The 13272-nt window shown below is 51.4% G+C and overlaps 5 protein-coding genes across 5 annotated transcripts; 4 read left to right on the top strand and 1 right to left on the bottom strand.

Moving 5' to 3' along the window:
• Positions 1–415: 415 nt before the first annotated feature.
• AKAW2_30922A (uncharacterized protein) lies at positions 416–3182 on the top strand (the record flags this gene model as incomplete). The annotated part of the gene is made up of 2 exons (XM_041687489.1): positions 416–2198; positions 2254–3182. 2 exons carry the CDS (start codon positions 416–418, stop codon positions 3180–3182), a joined length of 2712 nt encoding a protein of 903 aa, XP_041541369.1.
• A 974-nt stretch (positions 3183–4156) lies between these two features.
• Positions 4157–5081, top strand: AKAW2_30921A (glutaredoxin; the record flags this gene model as incomplete). The annotated part of the gene is made up of 3 exons (XM_041687488.1): positions 4157–4231; positions 4310–4688; positions 4780–5081. The coding sequence occupies 3 exons, from the start codon at positions 4157–4159 to the stop codon at positions 5079–5081; spliced, it is 756 nt and encodes a 251-aa protein (XP_041541368.1).
• A 787-nt stretch (positions 5082–5868) lies between these two features.
• AKAW2_30920A (60S ribosomal protein uL6) lies at positions 5869–7143 on the top strand (the record flags this gene model as incomplete). Its single annotated transcript, XM_041687487.1, has 5 exons — positions 5869–5914; positions 6196–6243; positions 6402–6657; positions 6843–7020; positions 7093–7143. 5 exons carry the CDS (start codon positions 5869–5871, stop codon positions 7141–7143), a joined length of 579 nt encoding a protein of 192 aa, XP_041541367.1.
• A 730-nt stretch (positions 7144–7873) lies between these two features.
• AKAW2_30919A (triacylglycerol lipase family protein) lies at positions 7874–9927 on the top strand (the record flags this gene model as incomplete). The annotated part of the gene is made up of 4 exons (XM_041687486.1): positions 7874–7954; positions 8059–8189; positions 8277–9093; positions 9169–9927. The coding sequence occupies 4 exons, from the start codon at positions 7874–7876 to the stop codon at positions 9925–9927; spliced, it is 1788 nt and encodes a 595-aa protein (XP_041541366.1).
• Positions 9928–10736: 809 nt separating this feature from the next.
• On the bottom strand, positions 10737–12426 carry AKAW2_30918S (putative amino acid permease; the record flags this gene model as incomplete). Its single annotated transcript, XM_041687485.1, has 2 exons — positions 10737–10774; positions 10833–12426. The coding sequence occupies 2 exons, from the start codon at positions 12424–12426 to the stop codon at positions 10737–10739; spliced, it is 1632 nt and encodes a 543-aa protein (XP_041541365.1).
• Positions 12427–13272: the final 846 nt, after the last annotated feature.

The raw sequence follows: 13272 nt of genomic DNA, 5'->3' as shown, positions 1-13272 counted from the left end.
CTCTTCGCGCGCAATTGCGCTATACTAACTCCCAACCAAAACAACCTTCCAGTCGCCTCCTCCCCCCCTCTCTCGGATCGGCAGTTCCAACAAACTCCACCCCCCTCCTTCTCCCACCCTCCTCGTTAAGGTCTTGCTTCTAGACAATCACCGTTCGGCAAGGGGGCTTGCTTTTGCAACCTGCAGGGGCTCCATAGGGCCGCCCTGGATCTTCCAGCCTGGATTCTAAGTGGCACATGCGCCAAGCGCCCGCAGTCTATTGATTCTTGCCGTTAAGCTACCGAGCTTGCATACGCTATCTTGCGTTCTCACTGGATCATGCAAGCGCGCACTACGCTCGACCGCATATATCGTCGGTAACTGTCTCCTGATCCTGGCCCGGGGGAACGTTTCTAGACCGTCATATTCCTTGTCAATGGCAACCATGAATCGCGCCGAGGATCCTCTGGCGTCAAAGTCTGATGATGCCCCTTTTCACTCCCCCCCTTCGCTTCCCCGGCATCACAGGTCCATCCCTTCGCGCACGCAGCTTAGTGACCCTTCAGCAACGGCGGTTGACCCGGCGTCTCCCGAAGTCATTTCCTCTTTGATTTCCTCGCTTTCAACAATCTCGGTGCCTCTCCAATCGCATTTCGACAACATCCCGCGCATTGATACGGAGACGAATCCTTGTGCGCCAGTGTACATTCCCCCATGTCAACCTCCCAGTCTTGACCAACGGCAACCCAGCGAGCATGATCTTTCAGTGAGGAACCGGACGCGGCAGGCGTCTGAGGAGGCATTGCAGACTCCCTTTCTGCATCCAGATGATGCGGCGGCTCCTCCTATCATTCGCATGGCACGGGCGCCTCCATCCCCCAAACACAAAGCGACTTTCGATCCGCCCTTGTCTCCAGGAAGACCGACATCTAGGGGCTCATACACGTCATCCAAGGCAGCGTATGAAGATACTGCGTTTGGTACTATCACCACGGAACCGGGCCCACGAGTGTCGACAGCAAATAGTGTGGCTTCTTCGGGCTCTAGGAAGAGCCTGAGAAATCAGTTTGGCCTCCTCAAGAGGCCATCTCGAGAATTTTGCAGTGATAAAGACAGGAAAACCGAACGGCTACGCAAAACGTGTAGCTACAACGACGGCCTGAGACACAATATACCGCGCAGTCGTGCTAGTATACGTTCGTTGTGTTCTATGGCTGACGTCGTGGAGGAGACACGCCCAGTGCGTGCAGCCACCGAGCCCAGCAGGGAACCGACATTCAGCAGGCCCTCCAGTAAGGAACGCCATTCGTTGCAAAGCGCTCGCGATAGTGCGCCGAGTACACCAGGCGGTATTGGTAGCGGACGTGTTATTCCTGCTCGCGAGTCTTCGTTGCGCCATAGCTTTTCTTCCAGCCCAAAGCACCGCAGATCCACCCGTCATAGCCGGTACTCTTCAACCAGTAGCAGAGAGATGAAAGTGGACAGTGCGGTATCGGGCGTGGGCAACGAAGCCGAACAGGTAACGAAGCGAATACAAGAATTGAAAGACCAGCAACAAAAGATCAAGAGCGAACTAGAAATAGATGATACCCCGGAGAAGCCTTCTAAGCCTGCCCCCGCCGTCGCATCTGCCCGGGAGATGCAGAATGCTAGTGCCAGCAGCGGAACGATGGAGCATAGGCAGATCGTCCGCCAAGCAAATGGTGGCTTCGACGAGAGTGCGCCGGCCCCAGCAGTCATGACGGGCAAGAGCCGCTCTTCGCTGGCCTCGAAGTCAATCAGTAACCCGCCACCGTCTCTGGAGAGATCTGACCAGCTTGCTCGTTACCGTGGTCCTTTGGAACAATCGACCTCAGCCTTTACCCATAAGCGCTCCCCATCCGGCTCTGCTACTCCCGTTGGTGTCTCGAGTGGGGAGGAACGCCCCACAAGTGCCGATTCCATTGATCTTGCGGTCTACGACTACATATCTTCCCCGAAACTTACCCAGAAGGTGTCACATCCTACATCAGGCCGTACCATAGCGTTCTCCGAGGTTGGAGATCCTAAGGGATATGTGGTACTTTGCTGTCTTGGAATGGGCCTCACCAGATATCTGATGGCGTTTTACGATGAGCTGGCACGATCACTGCGCCTGCGGCTCATTACATTGGATCGCCCCGGTGTGGGAGAAAGCGGCCCCTACGTCGACGAGGTGGGAACTCCCCTCAGTTGGCCTGGTGAGTATCCTCCAGTTTGGTTGTTGCCTTGTCCTTACTAATGATTGTATCCCAGATGATGTCGCCATTGTGTGCAACCACCTCAAAGTTACCAAGTTTTCAATCATGGCGCACTCTGCGGGTGCTATCTATGCGTTGGCTACTGCGCTTCGGATCCCACAGCATATCCGGGGCCGCATTCATCTGTTAGCACCCTGGATTCCACCTTCTCAGCTGTCTAGCATTGGCTCGCAAAAGGCTCCGGTCCCCACGAATGCCGTCCCGTACTCCCAGCGAATTCTCCGAGCCCTACCCACGTCCATTCTCAAGGTGGCCAATTCAAGCTTCATGACTGCAACTAGTGCAAGCCTGACCTCTAGCCTCCCAAAGTCTCCGCGCCGGGCTAAACGGAAAGGGCTGCTCAAGGATAGCTCCAGTCCCACCGGCGCTGAAGCCAAGAGCACGCAACGGCTCCCATCCAAGATCTCCCAGCAAGGGGCAGATTTGAAGGCCCTTGAGGGACTGAAGGCATCTGATTTCTCTGCTGCCGAGGGATACCCGAAGGCTGACCCCACAGCAAGTCAGGCCTTACTTTCCACGACGCAAGAACGGGAACGCCAGACCGATTACGATAACCGACTTACACATAAGATTTGGGAGCTAGCGACTACAAATGCAAACCCGGCGGTAGATCTGCTGGTCTGCTTGGAACGTCGTCAGCCCATTGGCTTCCGATATGTGGATATCACCCGCAACGTTGTCATCCACCATGGCAGCCGGGACACCCGTGTCCCGGTGGACAATGTCCGATGGCTGGGGCAAATGATGCGACGATGTGAGGTTCGCGTGCTGGAAGGAGAGGGTCATGGGCTGATGGCCTCGGCGGCAGTGATGGGCAATGTGCTCATGGAGATTGCCAAGGAATGGGAAGATTGGATGATCGTGGTCCAGGGCAAGCGCAGAGCTACCGTTGGAACACGTTCAGGTATTGCAGTTCAAGCGTGATGAAGGTTATGCGGTGCATGCAATTCGTTGCTCGTATAAGGAGGAGGAAGAGAAAGCCGGTGAAGACCCCCGTTTACTGGATGGAGTCTAGAATGGGTCAACCCTAACCGCTGCAGGTTCTGCGGTGCTTTGCTGCGGCTGTTGTTCCTCCACATGTGTGTCTATCTAGGGCGTGCCGCTAGCAAGACTTGATGCCTTTGTTCTTGTTTTTCCTTTGCTTTTTCGAGTTTTTGATCATGATACCATCCCCTTTATTAGCTCCATACCCCGATCATAGCATACATAGAGATATCTGCTAATATAATGCATAATCAATGTTTGTGTCAGTGCAAGAGATGGGAACGAGTAAATTAACGAAACTGTCTAGGCGTCAGTAGTTAGGCTATAGATAGTTATGCTATGTCGTAGGTGTTGACAGGACTACTACGTAGCAGTAGTAGTTAGTAGTTAACTAAATGAAGGGCGGGCCAACCCCGACTAGCTGTTTCTGCCCCACTTGCTCTCCTCATGAATCGGAATCCTTGCCTTGTTCTCCCCCCGTAAAGTAAACCTCCCCCAAAGTTTCCCCCCATCCGTCATCTACTTCCCCTCCATGCTTATCCTGGGGTTCTAATCTATTGTATTATTATTATTCTTGAAGGTGTCATTCTCATATTTATTATCTTTATCTGATACCAAATCTCGAGCTTTGCAGAGGCTTCGTGGTTGTCTGCTCGCCCAATGTCCAGCTATTCTTGGAATTGGAGCTGCGCCTATGACCTGTCGGCTCAACCAGCCTACTCTTAAACCACGCGAACGCATGCGCATAGCTGCCACTGGCTCGGAATCCTTGTGACGTATAGCAATTACTCAGTATCGGCACCGTGAGAGAGAAAAAGAGGGAGAGAGTCCTACATTTCTCGCCGAATCACCCCCTTCTCTCTTTTCCTTCCTGCCTTGTTCCTGTTTGGACGTGGTGTCACACCTTTGTCAAGATGCTTTCGCAGCGGCGCATTCGGCTTCTGGCCATCGCCGTGGTGGTCATAATCATCATGACTTTCTACTATTCGGTAATATACTCCATGACATCGTGACCATACGGAGGTTCAACGTTACGATGGCTAATGCGATGCATGAAATCCATATAGAGTGAAGCCCGGAGTGTTCAGAATCAACAATTCTACCGATCAACCGTGGCGGCGATGGAGGCTCAAAAGCAGGCAAAGGAAGCCGGAACAGCAGCCAACATACCGCCGCAGAAGGACCAGCCCAAACAAAACCCTATCAAGGAAGAGACGAAGCCTGCCATGGACAACGATAGGGAAGAACCGGCGATCCCCAAGGCCAACAATGATGCGGACGAAGTAGAAGAGATCCCAATTGCAGGCAGAACCAAGATGACAGTACCTAAGAATCGAAATGATCCGGAGAAAGAGACATCGGAACAGCCGCAAGAGCAAAAACCGGAGACAGATGATCATGCGGCCGCCGTGGCCGAGCTGAATGGAATATTGAAGCGGGCACCAAGTACGCAGTCTTTCTGTTTCCTTTCCTACTACGGGAGGCCTTCCTCCTGGTGTTTAGAAAAGTTTGCTAACCTATGTGCTGCTGTCTCCAGTCATTGTATTCTCCAAATCCTACTGTCCGTATAGCGCCAAGGCGAAGTCTATCCTCTTGGACAAATACTCGATTGTTCCTGCACCTTTTGTGGTGGAGCTTGATAAGCATGAGTTGGGTCGACCGCTTCAGGCGTTGCTGGGAGAAAATACCGGGCGTCGCACTGTCCCGAACGTGTTGGTCAACGGGAAAAGCATTGGAGGAGGGGATGATGTGACGGCTCTGGATCAAAAGGACGAATTGGCTTCAACATTGAGAAGCTTGGGGGGTAAGTGGGTCCAGGAGGTCCATCGTAAAGAATGAAGCCACTAGGAAGGCAGCAAAGAGATAAATGCCTAGTATGGCCGGATTGACAGAAGCAATGGGGTTTCTGTTTTTGAACCAGCAGGCCAGACACTGAAACCATGGTCTCCATTGGCATCCAAATGGGCTGGCTGGATGGTTCCCAAGCACTACGGATTTGTACAACATAATATGGGAGGTATTTTCTCTAGTGGGTGAAGGGTTTTATGTATTCTAAGTACATAGTAGGGGTGGGTAAACAGGCGATCTTTTCATACGAAGTATACTAGTAATAATTGACACCACGATCTTTTATATAAGAAAAACTTCTAATAATTGGCTTGTGTAGTATGGAGTCTAAATAGCCTTGAGAGATGAGAACATTGCCAGCTGCGCGTAATGCGTGGGGGCCCAAGCATGAAGCGAAGGAAGAACTTCTCATTTGGCAGCATTTATTAGGAGAAATGATTGATAACATGGAGTACAAAAGAGAGAGATGGGTATAATTATTCATTATATGATTATTGCCATTCATTAGTTATTATAATTGTTAGGCTAATTATTATCTTTCTGCCCGTGAAAAATACCATGAACCAAAAGACGGGTCGGGACTAGACCCAAAACGGGCAGCCCTAGGCGGACAAGAGGACTAACCCGGATTGGGCCGTAAGCGACGCACAACCCGTGATTTTCGCTCCACCACTCCTCGACTGCGGTTTGCCTTGTCGAATTTCGATCCTTTTGACGACCGACCGCTCGACGATATCGACAATTCCCTCGCGGACACACCACAGCCCACGCAGTCAAGATGCGGTACATTTACTCCGAGGAACGGCTGCCTATCCCCGAGAATGGTGAGCTTCGATTTATTCCCCCGATCCTTGTCGCTCTGTTCGCTGCGTGAACGCGGAGGAGGGTCTGGACGGAGGGACAGGCATGGCATCGAGGATTGGGAATGGAGGTTGAGGATAGCGCTGCGCCAGTCACAAACCGGCAATTGCTAGGGGAAGGAAGAGGAAAAAAAGAAAGAGAGATGCTACACTGAATGCCTGTCCCCGCGACCGATTCTTGCGATCTCAGTTTTGCGTGATATGATAAAAAAGGACATGGGACTGATTCGAATTTCCTCATACAGTGAAGGTTCACATTCGCTCGCGCATTGTGACCGTTGAGGGACCCCGAGGTATGCAAATTCTCCAACAACCCACCACGACCCGGCCCTCTGGAACAATTTCGACCAATTTGTTCTACATGGCGTTTTGTGGCCTACGGCTCGAGCCATGTGCCCCATCCGTCTGTTTACAGCGACACTGACATGGGTCCTTTTTTCCCCTCTTACAGGCAAGCTCGTCAAGGACCTCTCCCACATTGCCGTCACCTTCGGCCGCCCCGAGAAGAATGTCATCTCCATTGAGATGCACCACGGTGTCCGCAAGGGAATGGCCTCCCTTCGTACCGTCCGCACCCTCATCAACAACCTGATCATCGGTGTCACCAAGGGCTTCAAGTACAAGATGCGCTACGTCTACGCTCACTTTCCCATCAACGTCAACATCGAGAAGAACCCCGAGACCGGCCTGCACGACGTTGAGATCAGGTATGCCGAACTCAATCTACTCGCACGCACATCGAAGACTGGGGGATGAGCCGGGATCCGACCAAAGGATTTTTTTAAAAGTCTTTTCTCGTTCGGGGCTCCGGCTGCTTCCTACCAGTGCTTGGGTTAAATTGTCATGTTTTTGGAGGAAAGAACATTTTGCTGATGGGTATTGCGTTTTACAGAAACTTCTTGGGTGAGAAGTACGTCCGCCGTGTGACCGCCCAGCCTGGCGTTGAGGTCATCACCTCCCCCAACGTTAAGGATGAGCTCCAGATCTCCGGTAACTCCCTGGAGGGTGTCTCCCAGAGTGCTGCCGACATCCAGCAGATCTGCCGTGTCCGCAACAAGGATATCCGTAAGGTAAGAAGAATACCCACCAGATACCTTTCGGTTATCTCGATTGATGACTGACATGATGATTTTTTTGCACAGTTCCTTGACGGTCTGTACGTGTCGGAGCGGGGTAACATTGTCGAGGAGTAAACGGTGGTTGTCCGCCTTGGTGGGTAGTGACGGATGTCTGGAGAATCTCTTTTTTTCGCCTACTTGCATAGGGAAGCAACGCGGAATTTAAAACCAAAATCATGGAATTCAAATGCCCCCCTTGACGTGTTTACGGATCGGGATGACTCCTTGTACCTCCGTTGGGAGAGAGAAAGAGAAGTGTGTGCGTGGTGTGTAGACAAAAATTACCGGTCGGCTTTTACTGAGCAATCCAAATATCCTCTTTTCTGTTCCTTATCGACATTTTAGACGGATTTCCCTGCCATGGATTTGCTGCGTAGTCGAGTGATCGGAATGAGTCGAGGTAAGTTTGATTATCATAATAGTATATAGATCATGGGAGTGATTTCCATGTATTTTCAATGGTTTGCGGGGGAGGCCCTTCCCCCATCTTTGTGTATGTCATCATCGTCTTCCTCTTTCCTCTTTCCTCTTTCCTCTTCATTGTCTTCCAGCCTGCCTTTTTCCCCTCATCACTTTTCTCCGCACCACCTCTCGTCGTATACCCATGAGGTTTTCTGATTTTCCAGGCTTCTTATTTATATGACATTATTCCCTCCCCTCCACATGCTTGGTGGCTTTCCCTGCTTGTCCAGACCCTGCTGACCGCGTCAAGCATGTGAATGTCGCTTCCCCTCGCCATGTGCCAACGCTGTTCTTGATTCCCCGCCGAGTCAAAAAAAAGCCCGGTTATTTCTTTCCAGTCGCAATGGGGTCCTGGACGACCATCTGCCGAATATTCTTCGCTGTCCTAAATATGATACTCGACGTCGCCTTCTTCTGGAAAGAAGTACGTTGTCCCCTGCAGTCCCGCCCTGCCGTGGATGTAGATGAATGCTACAAGCTAGTTCAACTGGTGCTGGGCAGGTAGCTAACGCAGCTCTCCATTTTAAGCGATTACTGTCCTGGTGGAGATCCAAGTCTCCCCGGAAGCGACTGCAACATGTCCTGAGGACAGCATCCACCTTTGAAGAATGGGAAGAGGCTGCTTTCGAGCTTGATGAGCTCCTCAGCATGGATCTCTGGTGAGCAGACTCTCCCTTCCTGCCGAAATACTACTCCGGCGTCCAAAGCATCTCCAATCCCTGTCCTTTCCTGACTCTCCTGCCTAGGCGTCAGAATCCTACAAGCCGGCATTATGACTACCGACTGATACTGGGTCGACTGGAGGCTCTTATGAGCGCTCGCGAGGATGAGGATATCCTGACCCTTGCGAACCTGCTTCGCTCCGGGTTACTCCGTAATCTGGGCAACATCACCTCACCTAAGATGTTTCTGCATGCCTACGCCGGCACCAAGCTTCTCATAGATGACTATATCACACAAGTCGCGCTCTCGATTCAACAGGTCACCGCTCTACAGACGGCTCCGATCCACGACAGCGGATTCTCGTCGCAGGCAAAGCTTGAGCTTCTGCACGATACTCGGCAGGCCTTCGGGAGAACGACCCTGCTATTACAGGGCGGTTCCATGTTCGGCCTCTGTCACCTCGGTGTGGTGAAGGCTCTCCATTTGCGTGGCCTCCTCCCAAGGATCATCACCGGGACAGGGATGGGGGCGCTCATTGCAGCATTGGTGGGTATCCATAGCGAAAATGAGCTGCTCACCTTCCTGGACAGCGGTGCCATCGATCTAAGCGCCTTCGATCGTAGGCGGCGGATGAAGCGGCCAGAAGAAGAGAGTTGGTGGTTGCCCACTAACCTCGGAGACAGTTGGCTGGGGACACTCTTGCGGCGAGTCAATCGATTCATCCAGAAAGGCTACTTTCTTGATGCGGAGGTGCTGGAAGAATGCGTGCGCGCCAATCTCGGTGATCTCACTTTCGAAGAAGCATATGCCCGGTCCAAGCGCATACTCAATATCACGGTTGCCACATCAAATAAAAACGCTACCCCGAATTTGCTGAACTACTTGACTGCACCGAATGTGGTACGTGGCGAAACACATACGCTCTCTCTGTCCCCTACCAACACTGGACGGACTATGGTCTAATTCCTCTCACAGTTGATCTGGTCCGCCGCTGTAGCCTCCAACGCATCCAACAACTCACTCTACCAGCCAGTCACAATATACTGCAAAGACGAAACTGGCTCGATCGTACCTTGGCCGCATTCTCGGGATGCAACCTTCTATCAATCCTGGCGTCAAGGTCAATACAAAGAGGAAGAATCACCGCTAGCCCGGATTGCCGAGCTATTCAACGTCAACCATTTTATCGTGTCGCAGGCCCGACCATACCTAATCCCCTTCCTACGCTCAGACTCAAACCTATTGGACCGTCGCCCAACCGACCAATGGAGCATCACCCAAGCTCTAATGCGTCTCTTCACTGCCGAGCTCCACCACCGCCTCGGACAACTAGACTACATGGGCCTCCTTCCAGCCACTCTTGCACGGCTCCTCATTGAGGAGACCATCCCTGGCCCCCATATCACCCTCGTCCCCGACGTCTCCCTCCTGGACCTCCCCAAGCTCTTCCAGAATCCAAGCAAAGACCGTCTAGCTTATTGGTCTCTCAAAGGAGAGCGAGGCGTCTGGCCCGCCGTCAGCGCATTAAAAGTTCGTTGCGTCATCGAAATCGAGATCGACAAGGGCTACCAGGTCGTGCGCCGACGACAACCATCCGAAAACGCCCCATCAACGCCGCGTCGCATGCCCAATGAAGGACTCCCGCGTCGCCGTAGAGGCTATAGCATTGATTATGGTAGAGATATGCTGAATTTCTCTGGAAGTCTGGACTGCCAGGATGATTCAAACTATTAGAGTTTGGTACATACCAATCTTTGATGCTTGTGCGGCAACTTACGCACGTTTTGCTCTGGTCATCACCTACTACTTAATTTTATTATGGACTATATATATATAATGCGATGTATCGTAAGATACAGTAAAGAGATACATTGCGTTGTTACTAGTAAGTTAGCTGTAAACGGTATCTGTAAGAGTGAAAGTAGTCGAAAACTGACAGCATGATCTTTCCTTTACCGTAGTGCAAGATAAAACAATCCTGTTTTGGATGTACTAGTAGCCGAGACTAAAATACCCGTCATGCAGTGCAGTTCAACCAAGGCTGCTACTATCCCGTGGGCCTCACTTCAGTGGGGTGGGTGTCTGTATCGGCTGCGGATATATATACGTGGAAGTGTACCCAATGGATAATGATGATCTACTTTGCTGAGGCTGGAGCTAATGCTACCTTGAGTAGTTCCGAACATTACCATGACATTACCTTCGCAAATCGATAATACTATCCATATGCGCCGTCTATAACGGCCCTATATTATGTTGCGGTTTTCGCAAGATGGACTTTCCAGTTTAACTCGGCCCAATCCGGCGACTGGATTTACACTGAATACCATAACTGCATAGTTCGATTTGGAACAGTTCACCTCGCGTACGGATTTGCATATCGACATCTGAAACAAGCATAAGGTTTGCAGAGAAATCAGGTACACTCAGAGTATCAGGTGTACGTAGGTAATGAAAATAAGGCAGAGCAAATACAGTGACCACCGTTAGACATATCGAGATCGTAAAAGTTTTGTGACTGACTAGACAAATGAGCTGTAAAGTCATATCATCTCAACCGATGCCAGCGGTCCCTTGAAAGCTATGATATGGTTAGTTACTTTGTAATATACTTTGTAATATGGGTGGTGAAGACATACCTTTCCGCGCATGCACGGCGTACCAGAATGCCGAGATGGCCATGAATCCTACGACGACAACAGAGCCGTAATTCATGGAAACACGAGTGACAGGCAGCGAGGTTGGCATACTGAAGAGAACCAGCTCGAAGGCAATCCAACATAAAGCGATGACATTGACGATTGGCCCGAAGATGGGACCGCAGGTCCAAGGAGCTTGGGACACCTCGCGACGACCGTTCAGGAGGCTCAGTGCAATGGGGATAGCGTACGAGACTGCGAGAGCGATGACACCCGCGGAGACAAAGGCAGTGAAGGCCTCGCTGCTACCGAGGTTAATGAGCCCTAGAAGCATCTGAATGACGGTGCCGAAGGTCAAGGACCAGACAGGTACGCCAAGGTCCGGGTGTACGCGCGCCCATAACCGCGAGAGAGGGATAGCGTCATCTCGAGCGATCGCCCAACTGGCTCGTGAAGCGCAGACGGTAATGCTGAGGCTAGCGCAGAAATTGACGATCAAAACAAGCACAGTGAGAGCAAGGCCGCCGCCGGGACTGTCCATGACTACATGGAAAATATATGGCACAACTTGGCCAACAGGGGCATTGATGACATCTTCCAAAGGAGGAATGGTGAAGCAGATGGGGAGGATGAAGAATAGACCTGTTATGCACCCTACGGGGACACAGAGGCTGAGGGCCCATGGTACTTCCACGGCTGGCTTGTTGCATTCTTCTGCCATGGATGCAACCATGCCGATGGCACAGAACGTGTATGCGGGCGCGAGAAGTCCAATGAAGAAGGAGAAGCCCGACCATCCCGACAAGCTGGAGTCGTAGTGACTTAATGCATAGGCAGCACTATGCCTGCCGGCACCCGCCTTCACAGAGAGCGCAATAAGGATGACAAGAATTGTAAGCACCGTCCAGAGTGCGCAGATCATGTCCACCTGAGGTAGATACCGGTTACCGAATGTACAGATGATGAATGCCCCCAATAAGACAGCGTATAAGATCAGCAGAAGTTGCCAGCTAGTGATCGTCCATCCTGGACGGAACATTGAGATCGAGGCCGCGGCTATGGATGCAAACCCGAAGTTGACCGATAGAGTGATGGTCCAATTGCCAACCAGCCAAACCCAACAGGTAACGAAAGATACAGCTGCTTTAGAGCTTCCTGCAACCCGGTATGACCAGTAATACGGCCCAGCTGAGGTGGGATATCGAGACGCGAGTTCAGCAAGTGAGAGGGCGATACACTCGCATAAGAGGCAGACGACGATCCAGCCGACGAATATGGACAATGGGCCGCCGCCATAGATGGCGTCGAGGAGAGGCCCTCCCTCTCCAAAGGGGATCGCGGCAATGGCTAATGTCTGGAAAAGAAGAGTGAAGACCGAGCGGTTACGACGCAATTGCGGCTTGTACCTCGAGCCTTCGAGCCTGTCCTGCTCGTGTTTGTCTCCTAGTTCTGATATTTGTGCGACTTTTTCCTGGGCAGGGCTGCTAGGCCCCGCCAGCTCGTCATCTTTGGTCGCATCCATCACAAGGAATAGCCAGGCGGTTAGATCAATGACAGAGCTAAACCGAGTGGCAAGCGTTTGTGGGATATACATGAAAGATTGTGCCCGCTGCCCCTGGGCTATCTAGCAGCCCGGAATCGGTCACACGCCCTTGCAGGCTTGAATAGGAGGTGACATTGTCTTAGGTAACACAACAGGCCATAAACGCACATCTTGTTGAGATTGGTAAGTTATCGGTGGGAGGCGGTAATCGTGTTTCGGCACTCTGGCTGAGTGCCCTTGCATAGCGACCGAGACATGCGTCAGCATGGTGCGCTGCCTCGGAGCAAGCATATCAAAAGACCATTTAACACCAGTCAGAATAGGTCAACCGATGCAGAACCAGGCCTTCATTGCATGTGGATGCAATATATAGAAGGCAGCAGACATAGATCCTGGCAGGTTAGTGGAAATGGCCCAGATGTGTGGACTTGGACAGATCTGACAAGTCGCACAAATGGAGACAGAGTCCGCAATCACTCTCAGTGGCGCCACCAATCCAAATATACTCTATCATGAGGAACACGTGTAGCCGTTCAACTGTAATCCTGAAGATACAGAATCATTGAATTACCCTCTTTTGTTCAACACATTCCCGGACCTGATACGCCAGGAAGGAAGAATGCGATTCCAAACATGTCGATTTCTCAGCCTAAATATGACGGTGCTATCCGCAGCTTGAGTGCTTGGCCATATCCTGTAGCATTGTACATGAGATCGGTGAGAACACTAAGCAGTATGCTAAGGTGAAAAGCCAACGATAAAGCCTGACAAGTACCAATCGTAGACGTTGCTTGACGGCTTGAAGAGACAGGAAAAAAGTTGAAGCATTCAGAAGAAAGAATGGGATAACTGCATTACGTATTCAAACAATAAAAATATATGACACGCAAATGGATA

Source organism: Aspergillus luchuensis, chromosome 3, assembly GCF_016861625.1.
Source record: "Aspergillus luchuensis IFO 4308 DNA, chromosome 3, nearly complete sequence".
Taxonomy (NCBI): Eukaryota; Fungi; Ascomycota; class Eurotiomycetes; order Eurotiales; family Aspergillaceae; genus Aspergillus; species Aspergillus luchuensis.
The sequence above is the reverse complement of the archived record's forward strand: the minus strand, read 5'-3'. Positions and strand labels throughout refer to the sequence as shown.